We start from the raw sequence: 19,050 nt of genomic DNA, 5'->3' as shown, positions 1-19,050 counted from the left end.
ATTGCTCAGCACGCCAGAGAGCTGCTCTGGCCTGTAATTAGATGAATTAGTGGAACAATGACCCAATTTCCCTCAGTTTTTGGATTGCTGCAAACAAGCCTGAGGTTGCTGCCTCCCTCTGTCCCTTTCTCCTCCCCATCCCCTCCTCTCCCACCCCTTCTCTGCTCCTCTCCCAGCCCCTGGGGACCAAGCCTGGATGGGAGAGGATTCTGCCAGCATCCCTGAGGTGCAGCATCTCTCAGCATCCCAGAGCAGGTGCAGGAGCCCTGAGTGTTTCCATTGCTGCACTCAGTGTGCACCAGCTTCCCTCCCTGCCCCAATTTGTTTTCCAGAGATGGGCTTGGGAAAAGAAAAAAAAATCTTTGTGTTTTAAAAGAAAACCTCTGGAGTCCTTCCTGTGCCTGCTGGTTGCCTTCCAAGGTCATCAAACTTTCATTACTATAGATTTTGGAATGTGTGCGAGGTTCTGGGCTCCTTCTCAGCAATCCCAGAGGTGGGACTCTGAGGAAGCTCCATGCATGGAAAAACCCAGGGCAGCTGATGGCTGGAGGTGCTGCCACAGGAGCAAGGAGGGGAGGGACTCACAGCCCTGAGCTGCTGCTCCTGGCCCACGTGCCACCTTCCTGGGAGGGATCCTGCATGATCCTTGGGACCCCAAATGGGATCTGTGGGTGATGTGGGGCTCTCCTGGGATGGGATCCTGGGATGTGGGGGTTGCAAGGGCTGGGGGACCTCTGTTTGGCTTTGTCTGGTCATAGCTGCCCATGAATTTGGGTTTGAGCATCAAAGGAGGCTCGCTGACCCTTGAGAGGAATTGAATCTCTGTCCCTGCCCAGGGACACGGCTTGAGAAGCTTCATGGCTTCCCCAGCTGGTTCAGGAAAATATTTCCTTGTAGAGTAGTGGGAAAAACTTGTTTATTTAACAGGCACAAGCACAAAAAAATGAACAATATTACACAATAAAATCTCTTGGTGCTCCCAAGAGACGACCAACTCAGCAAGTCCCCTCAGTGGGCTGTAGCCTGGCTAGCTCAGCCAGCAGAGTGTGGCACTCTCAATCTCAGGCTCGTGCCTTCCCACTGGCCTGGTTTGACCGCATGGCACTGAAGTGGCCAAGAGCTTTCCGTGGGCTAACTGTGCTCTGTCTCTGTGTGCCCACAGCATCCTCGCCACGGCCGGGACACACTTCAACACCCATGTGGACCTGCGGACGCTGCGGGCCGTGCGCGTGCTCCGGCCGCTGAAGCTCGTCTCGGGCATTCCCAGTAAGTTGGATCTTCCTGATTTTCTCCCTGGGGGTCTGCATCCACCTCTGATGGCCCTGCGGGGAGAGGGGTCCTTGTGCCACCTTGTCCTGAAGCCTTGAGAAGGCTGGCCTAGAACAGAGGTTGGACAGAGCTAAAGAATAAAGTAGGGATTTATTAAAGGCCTCAATGGATCCACCTTGGGCAGCACAAGAGCCCAGCCAGGGCTACACCCAAGATGAAACAAAATGGTCAGAAAAAATGGACCACTGGCCATGAGATCTCACACTTCCTTAAGAGCTGTTCCATTTGCATATTGGAGTTAATGTCCAATTACAGCTTTACCCCATGCAGTCCCATCCTTCTTGTTTTTCTCTCTTCAGCCCACGGTGTTTGTGCTCTTGGGCCTGAGATTTGGATCATTTGTCCTTGGTGCCCAGCTAGAGCAGGAATTGTTTTGTCTCCCTGCTCTGTGCACAGAGCTCACCAACCCCTCATATGAAGCCCAGACCCACACACTAAAGCAGCCCAGAATCTGAAAAACGTAAAAGCTCAAACCTGAGGCATCAATCCCACCTTTCCATCTAGTGGGAGCTCAAAGGTGGCAGCACTTGGTGTCCCCGGGTGGCACTGTCCCCTGCAGAGCCCGCTGGCAGCTCCTCTTCCCTGGCCAGAAGGCAGTGGGTGGATCCTTTCAGGACTGGGGTTTGTTCAGGGGAGATTTCTTGGTTTGTTTGGGTTTTTTTTTCCTTTTTGTTGCAAGATTTCATCTGTTGGCACAGGGTTAAATAAAGAAACTAGACTGCTGCTGGCACAGTGCTCCTGTGCCTCCTGCCCTGGGCACTGGCAGGGCTGGATCCATGCCCTGGGGGCAACAAGGGGGACAGAGATGCACGAGCCATGTCCCACCAAGTCCAAGCTGGACATTGGAGTGGGGATCAGAAACAATCTCTGCTGGAGGCTGCTCTGTAGCTTGGCTGTCCTTCCCCTCCTTTCCTCCAGGATCCTCCTGCCCTCCAGGAGGGCGCCTCCAGGCTGTGCTGGCCTCTTTTATCTCTCTGTTGGCTGTCCATCTTCTCTGCTTCCTGTCCTTCTCCTACCAGATTTGGAATGGATGAGTCCCTGGAAGGGTGTTAGCACTGCTGCTCTGAGCCGTGCCCTTTCTCTCCTCTCCCAGGCTTGCAGATTGTCCTGAAATCCATCATGAAGGCCATGGTGCCTCTCCTGCAGATCGGCCTGCTGCTCTTTTTTGCCATCCTCATGTTTGCCATCATTGGCCTGGAGTTCTACAGTGGGAAGCTGCACCGAGCCTGCTACACAAACAATTCAGGTGGGGACAAGGGCTGGGCACCTGCTGTGTTTGTGGGGTGCCCTCGTGGGAGGAGGGAATGATGGATCTCCCTCCATGTCCTCAGAAGGCTAATTTATATTAAGATACTATTATATTTATTTATTTAAGATACTATATTATATTAAAAAATACTAAATGAAACTATACTAAAGAATATTTGAGTATATTATAATATTTAAGATACTATATTATATTAAAGAAAACTAAACTAAACTATACCAAAGAATACAGAAAGGATAGTTACAGAAGGCTAAAAAAGATAATAATGAAAACTCCTGACTCCTTCCAGAGTCTCGACACAGCTTGGCCCTGATTGGCCAATAAGTCCAAACAATTCACATGAAACCATTGAAGTAATGAACCCCAAGACCATAAACAATCTCCAACCACATTCCAAAGCAGCAAGTCACAGGAGAAGCAAATGAGATAAGAAATGTTTTCCTTTTTCTCTGAGGCTTCTCAGCTTCCCAGGCAAAAAACCCTGGGTGAAGGGATTTTCCAAAAAATATGAATGTGACAGGCACCCTCTCCACATCCCACGAGTGGGAAAAGATCTGGATGAGCTGTCCCTCACCTCTGCCTCCTTTGGGTCTCTGCTGTGTGCTGCAGGTGAACTAGAGGAGTTGGACCCTCCCCATCCCTGTGGGGTGCAGGGTTGCCCCCCGGGCTACGAGTGCCGGGAGTGGATCGGTCCCAACGATGGGATCACCCAGTTTGACAACATCCTCTTTGCTGTGCTGACCGTCTTCCAGTGCATCACCATGGAAGGGTGGACCACAGTCCTGTACAATGTGAGTACTGCTGCTCTGGCTGGGCAGCTGGAGGCTCTTTCTGTGTGCTGGAAGCTCAGAAGATTCAGGGTTTCCTTTGTGAAGGAAATGGAGTTAATCTTTCCAGAGTTTGGGTGTGTTCCTTGCCTCGAGGCAAAGGGAACTCTAAGGGCCTAGTCCCTATCTCTGACATGGAAATGGGGTTAATCTTTCCAGAATTTGGATGTGTTCCATGCCTCCAGGCAAAAGAAATTCTAAGGGCCTGGTCCCTATCTCTGAAAAGGAAATGGTGTTAATCTTTCCAGAATTTGAGTGTGTTCCTTGTCTTCAGGCAAAGGGAGCTCTAAGGGCCTGGTCCCCATCTCTGACTTGTTTCTGAGAGCAAAACTTCATGGGCATGTCCTGTAGTGATCTTCTGCTTGAAGGTTGAGCTGGATGGAGGCTCTTTCTGTGTGTTGCATGCTTAGAAGATCCAGAATTTCCTTCGTGATGGAAATGGGGTTAATGTTTTCAGAGTCTGGGTGTGTTCGATGTGTGTTCCTCGTGTCCAGGCCGAGGGAGCTCTGAGGGCCTGGTCCCCATCTCTGACCCATTTCAGAGAGCAAAATCTCATGGGCATGTCCTGCAGTGATCCTCCTGCTTGAAGGCTGAGCTGGAGGCTGTTTCCGTGTACTGGATGCTCAGAACATCCTGAGTTTCCTTCGTGATGGAAATGGGGTTAATCTTTCTAGAATTTGGGTGTGTTTCATTGCTTCCAGGCAAAGGGAGCTCTAAGGGCCTGGTCCTCATCTCTGACATGGAAATGGGGTAAATCTTTCCAGAATTTGAGTGTGTTCCTTGTCTCCAGGCAAAGGGAGCTCTAAGGGCCTGGTCCTTATCTGGTGGCCTGGGAAAGCCTCAGAGCTGTTCTCAGACCCCTTCTCTGGGGCAGGGCCAGAATTTCAGCCTCCAGCAGGGAGCTGGGATCTTTGTGCTGATGGAGCAGGGAGTGCCTGAGCTGAGTTCTTGTGGTTTGCAACTGCTGATGCCCAAACCCTTGGGGTGCCCAGAGAGCAGCTTGAGGGCAGAGCTGGATAAAAAGCTCCAGGAGATCCCAGAGTGCCGTTTTGCCGTGAGTGACTGGCCATACAAGCATGTTGGAGTTTGTGGGCTAGAGGAGCTGTGCCTCTGAGGAACTGTTCTGTTCCCAGCCTCATTTCAGCTGCAATTTTGGTGTCACTGCACCGGGAATGTTTTTATACCCTGGTTCCCATAACGCCCGGGGATTTGCAGAGTGGCACTGCTCTGCAGGAGGCAAATGGATGGCATGAGGTGGGGAAATGCTGCAGGAGGGACTCTGGCACTGGGAAAAAGGCTGGTTTAAACCCCAGGCTGTCAGCATTGGGGCCCCCCTTTCTTGCTGAATCTGTCCCTCTGGGGGTACAGGATGGCTTGTGTGGACAGATGGATTGTGAAACCAAGACTGGAGTAGAAAGGGGAGAGTTCATTGCAAAGGCTTGAACTTTCCACAAGGATTTGGTTTTCCTCTTCCTGAAGGAGACAGCAGTGGCAGGATCTTGCTGTGTCAGTGGGGGAATTAAGCAGGATTGAACCACCTGAGAGTTCAGACCAAAAAACTTCAATTTTATGTCTGTTTTTGGTGTGTCAGTGGGATTAGAGACTCACCCACAGCACGTGTTACCCAGGTAAAATTGAGTATATCAGGGAAGGTGGTTTGCCAGTGTATCATGTGTAGCCTGTGCATGCCCGGGGTTGGTGCCAGCCACCTGCCCTGAGCCTTGTACCTGTATTAATATCTTCCTGCAAAACCTGCTTTCTGCTTAATTAAGTCCCTTTTCTGCTCTCCTGTCAGTGCTGTGGGCACCAGGGACTGGGCATGAGCTGGGGCTCAGAGATTGGGTGTAGAAAGGGCTCTGGGGAAAGGAAAAGTGCCAGCAAGGGTAAAAGATCCCTGTAAAAATCAGGGATAAGCAGTTTGGTTTTCCTCTTCCTGAAGGAAAGAGCAGTGTCAGGTGGGGTGATGAAGGAGGATTGAACCACCTGAGAGTTCAGACCAAAAAACTTCAATTTTGTGTCTGTTTCAGTGCTCCCTGTGTCTCCCCCTTCCCAGCAATCAGCAGCAGCACTGCCCATGCTGGAGTCCTGCTGGTGGGGTGTGAGGCCATGGGGAACAGGTGGGCAGTTTACGGTCTGATGGACCTCAGGGGTTTGTTTGAGTGAGTCTGGTCTCCTGCTGCTCGGGGTGTCCTTGCTGGGAAGGTTTGAGGTGATCCCTTCAGTGTCTGGGATTTGCTGATTCATCACCTGGCTCTGAAAACCCAGGGGCTGGGAGCTCTCAAAGCTGTGCCTCCCCTACAGGAACCCCTATACATAAATATAAATATAAATATAAATATAAATATAAATATAAATATAAATATAAATATAAATATAAATATAAATATTCTATTTTAAATATATAAATATATAAAAATATACTATAAAATATTATATATAATGTATATGTATATATATATAAAATATATAAAAATATATATAATATATATTTTTAATATAATATTTATTATATCAGGAGGCCCCTATATATAAATATATATTATATATATTATATATATTTTATATATATAAACATATAAATATATATTTCTATATTTTTATATATATAATATATATTATGTATAAAATAGGGATTTACTACCCTAGCTGCTGAGCTGGGGGCTCTCTGGGACCTCCTTGGGGATCCAAATAATCTTCTCATCCTGATCAGCAAAGCTGAGCAGAGGTGCTCTGTCACCAGTGTCACTTTCACGCTCTGTCACCACATTCCCAACAGCCAGGACCACAAATAAGGTGCCTCCCATCCCTGTTCCTGTGCAAAGAACCAGCTGTTAGTGCTCAGTTATGGGAAGGAGCAGGGAGCTTCCTTGGCTTTTAATTGAATGCGAGTTTGTGGCCTTGGTGTCATTAAATGCTGCTGATTCACCTCGGGGGTGGCCAGAGCTGGAGTTCCCAGCACTGCTGGGCTGCACCTCCTGCCCTCCCCAGGAATTTTCCAGGGGCCTCATGGTGCAAAGGTTGTGGGTACTCGGTCCTTTTGTTGTTTAGAGACAGAAAAATGGATTTTTGTCTTTTTTTTTTTTAATAAGAAGACGAGGGATGCAGTTCCTGGGGGATGCAGGAGGAGGAGGTGGCCAGAGCTGGAGTTCCCAGCACTGCTGGGCTGCACCTCCTGCCCTCCCCAGGGACTCTCAGGGGCCCTCATGCTGCACAGGTTGAGGGTGCTCACTCCTTTTGCTGCCTGGAGCCACAAAAATGGATTTTTGTAATTTTTTTAATAAGAAGATGAGGGATGCAGTCCCTGGGGGATGCAGGAGGAGGGCTTGGAAACCACAGGGGTGCTCTGCCATCACCTTCATCACTTGGGGCAGCAAGGCAGAGCAGACTCCTGCTGCTAACCCTGCCCCAGGTTTGGGGAGCTCCATTTTCCCACTGGGATAAAGCAATGGGGGACTGTGTCCTTGTGGATTAACACTGCAGGGGAGAGGGAGATGGCAGGAAAAGCACTTTAGCAATCTCTCAAAGAAATTGCTTACTCTAGAATTCCCCTGTGTGACTGTTATCATGATTTTAAGATCTGTTTTTTCACCATTTTACCAGGTTTACAAGTGTGGCTCCTGGAATTTGCAGGCAGCATTACAACAAGCTAATTTCCACATGGGTTATTTAATCCCTGTGCTTGCTTCTTGCTTTCTCCATGTCAGCTTTGCCCTCATGAAGCAGAAATCACAGCATGGGTTGAAATAAAAGAATTGTGGAGTGTTGGTGCTTTTCCACCTCCTGTCTCTGGGAGCTTGGAGGAGTTTGATTTTTTTTGGAGGGAAGTTTGGCTTTGGAATTGCTTCTGTAGTCTGAAACAGAGGCACACTCACTGTCCTGCTCCTCTGCCTCTGGGCTGGCCTGGGACCATTCCAGGAAGCAAAGGGGAGAGGGGTTTGAAAATGATATTTCCTGAGAGAGCTGGGAGGACTCACCTTTGGAGAAAAGGAGGCTCAGGGGGGACTTTCTCACTTCCCTACTGTCATGGGAGGATGGTGGTGCATCCATGTATTTTTTTCCTCTTCTAAAAATGTCTCCATAACCTTAACGAAAAAGTTTCTCTTCCTAACTAAACTAAAAAAAACCCTTTTTAAAATATAAGCTAACTAAAAATTTTAAGGTTTATTTCTTTACATTATCAACCTGCAGCAGGAGGGGAGCGTTTGCTGGGGGAAAGAACACCAAGATGCTGGTAGCTTCCATAAACACCTCCCAAAACGCAGCAGTGGTGGGCAGAGCTGTGTCCATGGCCTCAGGGGAGGTGGGTCTGGGTCTTGCAGCCCCTTGCAGAGCTGGGCAGCTGCAGCAGAGAGCCAGGGGGATGCAGGGCCGTGGGTTGGGTGCCAATGTGAGCCGTGAGTGCGGGCACGCTGCGGGAGCTGCTGCAAGGATGGGGGTTTGCAGCATGTGTGACTCAACCCCCACGTGCTTCCAGCGTGCTGGGAGTGCTGGGGCCAGGAAGGGAGGATCCCCTCAGTGTCTGGGATCTCCTCTAGGCTGGGTGCAGAAGGGTTTGGGTGAATCTCACCGTGTGCAGAAGTCATTTCAGGCTGGGTTTGCACGAGCTGGCTCAGACTGATTTTGTGTGTGAAGCACCAAACTTGAGATCACAGGATCACAGAATGGTTTGGGTTGGAAGGGACCTTTTAGAGATTATCCAGTCCAACCCCCTGCCATGGGCAAGCACACCTTCTCTGTTCCAGGTTTCTCAGAGCCCAAATCAACCTGGCCTTGAACACTTCCAGGGATGGAGCATCCAACACCTCTCTGGGCAGCCTGTGCCAATGTGAGACCACCCTCCTTGGAAATGAATTCACAGAATTCACATAATCTCTGGGTTGAGAGACCTCCAAGATCATCAAGTCCAACCCAGCCCCAACCCCTCAACTAAACCCTGGCACCCAGTGCCACATCCAGGCTTTGTTAAACACACCCAGGGATGGTGACTCCACCACCTCCCTGGACAGCCATTCCAGAACTTTAAATTCTTCCATATATCTAATTTAAATCAACCCTCTTTCAGATTGAAACCATTACCCCTTGTCCTGTGACAACAGGCCCTGCTGAAATGTTTGTACTCATCTTCCTTGCAATTAAAGTTCTGAAGGTCTTCTGCTGGAGGCTGCCTTTGGAATGCAGAGGCACATCCATCCTTTTTGAAACAGGGGCTGCTCAGGCCAGCCTGGTTTGGGATGCTGGGGAAGGGAGGTGTATTGATATCTCTGGTCATGCACATGGGTCAGAGATGTGAGAATGGCTTGGCTCTTCTGCTTCCTGCCCAATCCCCATCTGCCCCAGTCACCCTTGGAGGGGTCAGAGGAGGAATCTACAGCAGAACAGTGGTTTTCCAGGTGTGTGTGTACAAAATTGCTCATGGCATGTTGGCATCGATTCCTGGGGTTTCACAGGTGTCCCTTGGGGTGCTCAGCACTCACAAGCCCTCCCTGAAGCACCTTTGTGTGAGCAGTGTGAGTGAGACCTGAGCATGGTGCAGCTCTGGGGGCATTCCTCCTCAACCTTTTGGAGAGTGAGGGCAGTGCCTGGCTTTCCATAGAGGCAGCAACATTGCCTTGACCAGACAGGATTTTCCTCTTTTCTGGGGGTTTGCTCAGACCTGGGATGAGCCTGGAAACCTCCCTGAGCCCCAGTCCTTCCAGGAGCTGCTGCAGATCCTCTGGACACTGCTGTCTGTCTCCTGGGGTCCCAGGGTGTAAAAGCCTAAATGAGGGATGTGGGACTCCAGGCAGCTCTCCAAAATGCAGTTTATTGTATCTAAGGTGTTACAGCATCCAGGATTGTGGGTGACAGACCTGTGCCCACAGCTGTCAGCTCCAGCTGCAGGCAGGCCTGCAGACCCTTAGTTTAGGTTACAATCTATACCTTAACTTTTATCTGCAGCCTATCATAACTACTATAATTACCATATTCATGTTACTATTCTCCAATCACTAAAAGTCAGTACATTACAGTTTAAGCTAAAAGTTGGTTTCAAGTTTTCTTGCAGTGGAAAATTCTGAGACCATTTTGCTGCAACATTTGCTGCCTTGTTTGCCTGTGCTATCTTTCTGCTTGGTAAAAGCATCTTGTTTGGGGTGGGTTTATCCTTTGCTTTAAGTCATAAAACCCCTTCTAACTAACACACCCTTTGCCTCCTTGGTTATCCAGTAAGACTGGCTCAGCAATTCCTTTCTTCTATATCAAAACTTGATTTCATTTCTATTCCTTCTTCAGATTCTACATTTAAAAATCTTTCTGCCAAGCACACATATCTGTGAGATTTCTTGTCAAACTTTCATCCTTCCCAACACCAGGACAAGAGCTGCAGCCGTGCCAGCTGTGCACCAAGGGCTGTGGGAGCTGTGCTGGTGGTGCAAGGATCCCAAAAGCAGTGATGGGCTGGAGGAGCTTGGTACAGCAGGAGGCTGATGCATAATGGTGGCTCCCAGCAAGGAGCTGGGAAGAGGACAAGAAGGAGGAGGAGGAGGGAAGGATGGCAAAAAGAGGGAAACCACCTGGCTCTTTAGCCCTCTGTGCTCTGGGATGGCACAGCCAGCCAGGTATGTGGTGTTTCACCCCACAGACACTTTTGGCTGGCTGGGTGTGTGGTGTTTCACCCCACAGACACTTTTGGCTGGCTGGGTGTGTGGTGTTTCACCTCACAGACACTTTTGGCCAGCTGGATCACCCCAGAGACACTTTTGGCCAGCTGGATATGTGGTGTTTTTGAGACACTTTTGGCTGGTTGGGTGTGTGGTGTTTCACCTCACAGACACTTTTGGCTGGCTGGTGCTGCAGCTGGGCACATGGAGACAAGTCCAGGCCTGCAGGAGCTCTGGTGGTGGTGGGATGGAGCTTTCCCCCCATAACAGGGTCTGCTCCTTGGGTTTCCCTCTGTGGAGAAGCTTTAAGGCGATGGTGAAGGAAAGGAGTCGGTTCTGATGGAGGGTTTGGATCCAGAGCGTTATTCTGGCCCACAGGCCTCTGAATCCAGCACCAGCTCCAACAGAACTCCCTGAGCCCCATGGTTGCTGCTCCTTTAACCCTGGGGAGAGGGGCAAGGAAGGGGTAGGGAGCCACCAACCAGGTCCAAGGGACAAAAGACACGTGGATGGCCTAATGCTTCCCAGGGGTAGAGGGCATCCTTTCAATCTGCCAATCTCTCAACACCCTTCTGGAATGCCAGGACTGACAGACAGTGCTGGGAGGGGAAAGGAGAGGAGACTGACACACCTGGCAGGGAATGATCAGCGGAGGGACCCGAGGTTCTGAGGTAAACCCTGAAATCACAATGCAACAGGACAGAGCTCTTTCCTCCCCCCTCCTCCGAAATGCTGCTTTAAGCACGGCTGGAGCAGATTCAGAAAGGAGGGTGCAGGTTTCACCCCAAGGGTTCAAGCCTTTCAGAGCTCACAAAATGAGCTGTTTTGCCCCAAATGGCTCCAGTTGGTGCCTGTGCTGCCAGGCACGTGTGTGGCAGCCAGCCTGCTCTCCCCTCTCCTCCTCCCTTTGGAAAATCAGAGCACTTTCCTTCTCCACGCTCAGCAAAGCCAGACCCTCACCAGCTTGCCAAATGTTCCTGCCTTTTTTTTTTTTTCCCTTCCCCTTTTTCCCTCTGTGTGTGTGTGTGTATGCAATGAAATGACGCAACAAGAAACAAACTGTGTCTGCTCGATCCCATCTTCCAGGCATGTTCCATTGAAAGCTGCCTGCCCACATCCTCCTCCCTGCCCACATTGGGGGTACCAGGGGGGCTCTGGCATCACCCAGCAGCTCCAGACTCAAGGGTGGGAGGTGGCAGGGGGGTCTCAGGGCTGCCTTGCCCATCTTTGTTAAGCCCAGGATTTGTAATTCCATTAGCAGGCTTGGTGCTGGTGTTGGTGAGGTGTTGTATTTGTAGGGTGCTTTCGTGGCAGGAGGAATGAATTTGACTCCATGTTCTCAGAAGGCTAATTTATTATTTTATGATAGTATATTATATTTAAAAATGCTATACTAAATTATACTAAAGAATACAGAAAGGATATAGACAGAATGCTAAAAGGATAATAATGAAAACTCATGACTCTTTCCAGAGTCCTGACACAGCTTGGCCCTGATTGGCCATTGAGCCAAAACAATTCACATGAAACCAACCAAACAATCACCTGTTGGATAAACAATCTCCAATCACATTCCAAAGCAGCAAAACACAGGAGAAGCAAATGAGATAATTATTGTTTCCCTTTTTCTCTGAGGCTTCCCAGGAGCAAATCCTGGGCAAAGGGATTTTTCAGAAACTATGAATGTGACAGTGAGGTGTTGGAAAGCTGGTTCCAGACCTCTTGGTGGATGTGCTCCTGTCCTCCAGGGCTGGGTTATGGGGCTGTTGGGGTGTGTTGCCCCAGGGCAGCACAGCTGAAGCCGGTGATGTTCCTCCATGTAGGAACGTCATAAAACAATGAAAAAAATCCCATTGTGGGGCCCAAGCTGCCTCTGTGGGCTTGCAGCATGCCCAAAACAAAGCAGGGAGCCAGGTCCCATGAGAAAACAGCCCCAAAGGTGATCCTGTGGAAGCCAGGCCCTGCTGCAGAGTCCAGCTGGAGAGGCAGCACATTGGTCTGCACTGGAGAGAACTGTGAAGCTTTGCAAATGCTCCATCAGGAAAAGCTCATCCTGCATTTCCCAAAGGAATATAAAAAGCCTGTCCCAAAGGGCTTGGGTGAGTGATGGGACCTGCTCAGCTGTGCAGGGAGCAAGGCAGGAACCTGGAATTTCTTCATTAAAGAAGTTGGTGTAATTTAGGGATTAAAATTCCCATGGCTACCCCGAATTCTGCAAACAACAACCTCCTGATACCTTCAACACAGGGGGAAAAAAACCTATGGGAAAGTGCAGTGGACCAAGGTGATGAAGTACAGAGGGATATCAAGAACAAATTATGCCCCAAAGGAATGGGAAAAGAGGCTGCTCCATCAAGACAATGACATCTTGGTGCCAAAAAAGCCTGAGGAGTGGTTAGAGGTGTGCTGGGGAAGGTGCAGGAGGGGTCTGGGCAGGGGGGAAAGGGAAATTTTGGGAGCAGAAGCAGAGGGATCACAGTGAGGGATGGCTGTGGGCAGAGGCAGAGCAGGAGGCACACACAAGGACTGGGTTTGTGCATCGATGCTGGGGCATCTGGGTGCAATTTCTTGGTGGGATGGAGGAGAGCAGCACCAAAATTGCTCTCAGTGCCTGTTTCAAATATTTTGAAAACGTTGGAATTTTAGTAATGCTTCTAGCAACACATTTTTTGCATTCCCTTTAGGAAACAGAAAAATGAAACGCATGGTGTCCTTTTCCTGCTTCCCCACTCCCTCCCTCCCTGCACACACTCAGAGACAAGATTATGCTGAGTTTTATGTCCTCCTCTGGCATTATTCCTGCCTGTTCCTGGTACCCCAGAGCTTCCCAGGGCCACTGAAGGGCACTGCTGGGGTGCCCACTCTGCTGGAGACCCTGACACTGGGCCATGGCAGGATGTGTCCCACCCCAGGCCAGTCCTGGCCTTGCAGAGGAAATGCTCCCATTTCCTCATTAACCTGATTTGGGAGAGCAAAGCATTTCCATTCAAATCTTGTCCAGTGCCAGGGTCACTGATGGATCCCAGGCAGGGAGTGAGGCATGGCCCTGCATGCAGGAGATTCAATTACTGCCATTAAAGGGAACAAGGAGATCTGTTACTGTGCTGGGGAGAGCAGCAGCGGGTGGCAGGGGCTGCAGGGAGCTGCTTAGGCCAGGGAATCTGCTGAGAGGTATTTTTATAACTCATTTTCTCCCCCTTTTGCTGGGCTGTGAGGCTGTGGCTGCTGGCCTGTTCTCAGCTGGATGCAGCTGTGGTTTGCAGGGAGGTGCAGGTCAGGAGCTGGGGAGGTGATGCTGGGGGGCACCATCAGCCATGGCAGGGGCACAATTTGCTGTCACCACCAGGCAAAAGCCGTCAGAAGTTGCCAAGCCAAGGGTTTGGAGCACAAATCATGGAGGCTGTGGTGGTTTTGCACCTCCTGTCTCACTCTGCAAGCACCTGAGAAGTGCTGGGGAAGGCAGGCACAGTTCCCAGGGTACAGGCCCTTGAGATCCATGGCTTTCCCCATCATCCCCAACCCTCTGTGTGAATGCAATCCACACCTTGCTGCTCCCTGAGAGCTTTGGGTGCCCACAGGTTTCCAGATCCCCTCCTCAATGAGGGAACTGCTCCCTGGTGAGCAATGGAGTGGCCACGAAGGCTCCCTGCACAGCCTGAACCTGCTCCCTGTGTATTTTTAGCCAGGAGAGACTGACTTTGAGGGGTTTATTGAGGTTTTCCCCCCTCCCTTCCCCTATAGCAAAGAAATCCTGAAGGTTCCCATGCGCCGCAGCCCGAGGGAGGGGACGTGTGGGCTGTGAGCTTGTGCTGTGCATTCAACTTGCGGATATATTTAGATTTCTTTAGATTTCTGGCCCCCCGAGTGAGACCTGCTTTTGCAGCTTCCCGCGCCTTTTCCTGCCCTTTGGGGGGAGAAAAAAAGGAAAAACCAAAAAAAAAATCACCAAACAAACACCACAAGAGCTGCCTAAAGAATAACCTTGTGGTAGGGGGTTGAGAAGCAGGAGCTGCTGGGGGCTCTTTCCCTCAGGAGGGTCCTGCTCCCACGCCTTGGTGGTGTCATTTGTAGGCTCAGAGGGCTTTCCTGGCAGCAGCAGGGGTCATTCCAAGGTGTGAGCGTGGTGGTTCTTGGTCTGGAGGCCACAGAAGGGTTTGGGGGATGGTGGGGTGCATAATGAGGAGGAGGCATCTCAAAGGGAAGGGAGGAAGCAGCAAAGATTTGGCACCAAGCAGCTCCTCCATTTCCCAAAGGAATATAAAAAGTGGGTCTCAAGGTGCTTGGGTGAGTGATGGGACCTGCTCAGCTGCGCAGGGAGCAAGGCAGGAACCTGGAATTTCTTCATTAAAGAAGTTGGTGTAATTTAGGGATTAAAATTCCCATGGCTACCCCGAATTCTGCAAACAACAACCTCCTGATACCTTCAACAAAGGGGGAAAAAAAACCTATGGGAAAGCACAGTGGACCAAGATGATGAAGTACAGAGGGATATCAAGGACAAATGATGCTCCAGTGGATGCTGGTGGCAGGAAAGCCCAGGACACATCCCCAAGGACTCCATGAGGAGTGGGAAAAGAGGCTGCTCCATCAAGACAACGACATCTTGGTGCCAAAAAAGCTGGGAAGTGCAATGAGGGCCGTGGCAAAATTGTGTTGACACAGAGCTCCTGGAGGAGCAGTGAGCAGTTCCCCAGCTCTGCAGGTGGAAGCAAGGCCCAGTGAAATGACTTCTGGAGAGATTTGGGCACAGATGGACACTTCAACCCTGCTTTTGGTCAACACAAAGCAGCAAAAGGAGCGATACCAGCAATGAGGGCATGGCCAATGTGGGAACCATGGAAGCCCAGCACTGAGACCACTGTGCCCACCAGCCTGGCTGCTTGGGATGGCTTCCCCCCCGAGCTCAGAGGGAGCTGGCACATGAAATGGCAGGTCTGGTAACAAGTATTTTTAACAGCTCCATCGAGTTGGGGGAGGCACCATCTGACTGGAGAATAGCGAATGCGGTGCCTATATTTAAAATCTGGGGGGAGGAGGGGAGGAAAAGTAAGGCAGGCAGGAATAGGACTGTGAGGATGACCTCGATCTCATGCCATTTCAGAACAGGTTTGGGAGGCAAGGGAGGAAAGTGAATCATGGGTTTGTCAAAGGTAGGTCACGCCAGGCTAACCCGGCATCTCAGGCCTGGAGACGTCCCAGGGCTGCTCCTTGTAGTAAAGGGATTGCTGTAGGAGAAATGGGAGAGGGGGGAGAGGAAAAGGGGATATGTTGGAACCCTGGCTGCTGGGAATTTTAGATTTTCTGTGCTGACAGGCACTGACCCCCAGGAGAACACTGCATTGACCTGAGGCTGTGGAGAAGGCTTCCAAAATGGAATGATAGAACTGGGATTGTGGATGTGAGCATGGTGGATCTTGGTCTGGTGGCCACAGAAGAGTTTGAGGGGTGGTGGGGTGCATAATGAGAAGTAGCTTAAATAGAAGTGTGTAATATCACATGGTGGAAAACCTAGAGTTTAAGGTTTTAGAACATAGTAATATATATAAAGCAATATGGAGGATTTAGGAAGGAGGCTGGTCCTTCTCACCTTCTTCTCCATGGGTTGGAGTGGTTTTGGATAAAACATCTTCTTCTCCATGATTTGGGTGGTATTGGATAAAATACCTTCTACTCCATGGGTTGGGGTGGTTTTGGATAAAATACCTTCTTCTCCATGGGTTTGGGTGGTATTGGATAAAATGCCTTCTTCTCCAAGGGTTTGGGTGGTATTGAACAAAACACCTTCTTCTCCATGGGTTTGGGTGGTTTTGGATAAAATACCTTCTTCTCCATGGGTTTGGATGGTTTTTGATAAAATGCCTTCTTCTCCATGGGTTTGGGTGGTATTGAACAAAACACCTTCTTCTCCATGGGTTTGGGTGGTTTTGGATAAAATACCTTCTTCTCCAAGGGTTTGGGTGGTATTTGGGTGTAATTGGATAAAAAAGTCTGCATTGCGGGCCACAGGTGGTTGGTTATGGGGTTAAAAGTAAAAATAATTCAGGTGTCACTTCTTAATTGGACAGTTTGTCCTTAAAAAGCCTTGTGGAGAGAGAGACTGGGCTCCATTTTTAGATTGTTAGAGTGAAATGCTGTAGAAGTCACAGTTTGTGAGACTGTAACAGAGATAAGAACTAATAAAATCTGAGTCTGAAGAAGACACGCCGCCCCATGAGGGGCTCTGTGAGGCTGGCAGGGAAGTGAGCAGTGCTGGGATGGTGTTGAGGGGACAAGAGAGGATGGCATCAACTCATGGAGTCCTTAGGGATGTGTCCTGGGCTTTTCTGCCCCCAGCATCCACTGGCTTCCCAGAGCTGGAGGGACAGAGGCTGCCACCCTGGGCTGGGAGGCCTTTGGGATGCTGGATGCAGTGAGAAATGGAAATCCAAAGCAGTAAAGGGCTCTCCTTGGAGCTCAGGTGTTGTTGGCTGGGAAGCAGTGGTGTGGAGGAGGAGAGGGTGACATCGGGGTGGCCACGAGGTGGCTGCAGGGCAGGGGTGGCACAAAGGAGGAGGGAGGGTGGTGGGATGCAGGGGAGGTGGTGAATTCTCCGTGGCATCATGCAGGGATGGGGTGTGACTGCCCAAATTGATCACTCCTGTGTCCAGGAAGGATGAACTGAGCCCGGGCTGGAGCAGGGAAGGGGCTGCTGGATAAAAGTTGGGCAAGAGAGAACTGGAAGAACCTTGCTTTGGCCAGGAAAGCAGAGGCTGGAGATGGCTGTGATTGCTGTCTAGAAATAGATCAGGGTGGAAAGAGGAAGAAAAAGAGCAATTTCAGCCAAAGGCCACTGCTGGCAAAAGAACGGAGCAGTGTCGAAAATGACCACAAATAAATTTAGGCTGGAAATTGCAGCAGCCATTGGAGCATCTGCTTGAGGAGGCTTCCAGTGGAGATAGTGAGTTTTTGGCAGCCTGAATGGCTGAGCAAGTACCAGATGATGGTGTGGAGCCTCTATATCCAGACTGGGCATTACCAGTTCCTGGATTTGTAGAGAGCATTGGGATGTCCCCTGGGAGATTTCATGTTATAAAGCTGGCACCAGCCAGGGGGACCCATGTGGCTGCTGGTGGCAATGCTGTTCCTGGGGCTGCTGGTGGCAGCCTGGGTGGTTGGGACCATCCCTGAGCTCACTGTGGCCACTGCTGTGTCCTTGAGTATGGCCACAGCTCCCCATCTCCTCCTCTGCCCTAGAAGTGCCCCTCCTGCAGCTGCTGGGTGCAAGTGGTGCTGTGACCTCCCAAATCCCCTTAAAAATCTCTCCAACCCCCTTTTCCTCCACCCCCAGGGCAGCCAGGCACTCAAATGCACAGAGGTTGGGATCACAGTCAGCCTACACCACCAGAATCCTGCCAGACCCCTGCCTCAGCTTTCCCTGCTGCAACATCCCCAGTGCCACCAGTTTTGCTGTGCCTGAAAAATGGACAGGGAAGAGATCTGGGCACTGATAACCCTGGGAAAACTTCCTATTTCCCCCTCTCTCTCCTGCTGGGATGGCTAAAGAGGGAATGGCGATAGCCCAGCTCTGGGGGAAGATGTCTTGTTCTTCTGTAGGAAAGGAGCTCCTGTGTTTTGTATTCCCTGTGACAGAGACCTCGGGGAAAGCCTGTGTGTTTTGGGCAGGAGCCAGGTTCAGAGGCAAGCAATCCTGACATGAGTGGCAGGTACCCAGTGGCATCTTGGCAGGGAGCTGAAGGCCTGCCAAGCTTGGGCTGAGGGCTGCAGGATGCCTTGAAGGCTGATGCCATGGGAAATGGTGCTGCCAGGGCAGAGCAGAGTGCCCTGGATGTCTCCGGAGGGCTGTGGTGAATACTGGCTGTCAGGAATTCCCGTGCATCATTCCTTCCTCCCTCTGCCTGCTTCTCCCATGGCCCCAAAGGAAGGGGCTGGAGGCGAAATGGGGCTCTTTAAAGAGCAGGATCTTGAGAGGATATGTGTGGTTTCCTTAGGGGCAAAGCGGGAGGGCAGTGAGTCCTTCCAGCTGCTTTCAGAGCCCTTACAGATGCTGTGTGCCTTGTCACTGAGATCACTGCCCACATCCCAGTGCTGTGGTCAGTGCCTGTGCTGGGCTGTGCTGGTGTCACCCTGCCTGCCTTGGGTGTCAGGGTGATGGGGACACCCAGCTGAAGTCCCCACTTCAGGGAGGAAGGCTCCAGCCCTCACTTTCTTTGCTCCTAGGAGCCACACTCCTTGCGCCGCAGAGCCTTCCTCACTCAGCTCCTGCACTGGCCGAGCAGGAGATGTGGTGCCAATGACTCAGATGAAGATGAGGGCTTAATTAGCACAGGGAGAGGGGGGAAGAGAGAGAGAAAAGAGAAAGAGTCTTTCATTGCAAGAAGATTGATACCACCTCCCCCAGACAGTCACGTTCTGCCGCATCACCCTCAGCCCGGCGTCATGCGCACCGAGCCTGACACCAGAGGACAAATGGGGCCTGGGAGGGACACAGGGGCACTGCTTTATTAAAACCCCTGGTGAATTCATGTCTGGAGGGACTGAGCAGGGCTCAGCAGGAGCCTTTGCAGCTGTAGGACTGTGCCCTGAGCTCGCAGCTCCCGTCTGGTCTCGGCTCCGTGGCTTTGGTGGGAGGGTGTCTGCAAGGTGTTAGTGATGATGCCAGCAGCAAAATGCCTGTTTAGAGGCTTCCCACCATGCATGAAGGGACAAACCTTTTCTTTAGATGCCACCTTAAGGCACCCTATCAATCTGTGCTGCTGTGGGGCTGCTTTGCCTTATCCTGGTGGATGTGCATAGGAGCCCTGAACCAAAATGCTGGGGAAAACATGAGGTGAGCCCTCGCCCTCAGCACCCCAGTTTTGGGCTGCAGGATCCTGCACCTCCAGCTAAACCCATCTCTTACAGTCTCTGCAGGATGGTTGGAGGGGGTGGAGGAGGGCAGTCCTGCCTAATGAGGGCTGGGGCAGGGTGCTGAGGGGTGCCAGGGCTCTTA

General features: G+C 50.8%; 1 protein-coding gene across 5 annotated transcripts in view; it reads left to right on the top strand.

Annotated features, from left to right (window-relative positions):
• CACNA1E (calcium voltage-gated channel subunit alpha1 E) overlaps window positions 1–19,050 on the top strand; it is a 153,794-nt gene that overhangs the window by 69,347 nt on the left and 65,397 nt on the right. For all 5 annotated transcript variants that reach the window (XM_058029920.1, XM_058029921.1, XM_058029916.1 and 2 more), the window contains exons 6-8: window positions 1,163–1,266; window positions 2,423–2,575; window positions 3,206–3,387. In XM_058029920.1, the coding sequence (XP_057885903.1) occupies window positions 1,163–1,266; window positions 2,423–2,575; window positions 3,206–3,387 (439 nt within the window). The remainder of the gene's footprint in view (window positions 1–1,162; window positions 1,267–2,422; window positions 2,576–3,205; window positions 3,388–19,050) is intronic.

The sequence above is a fragment of the Melospiza georgiana genome, chromosome 9, assembly GCF_028018845.1.
Source record: "Melospiza georgiana isolate bMelGeo1 chromosome 9, bMelGeo1.pri, whole genome shotgun sequence".
NCBI classification, from domain to species: domain Eukaryota; kingdom Metazoa; phylum Chordata; class Aves; order Passeriformes; family Passerellidae; genus Melospiza; species Melospiza georgiana.
The sequence above is the reverse complement of the archived record's forward strand: the minus strand, read 5'-3'. Positions and strand labels throughout refer to the sequence as shown.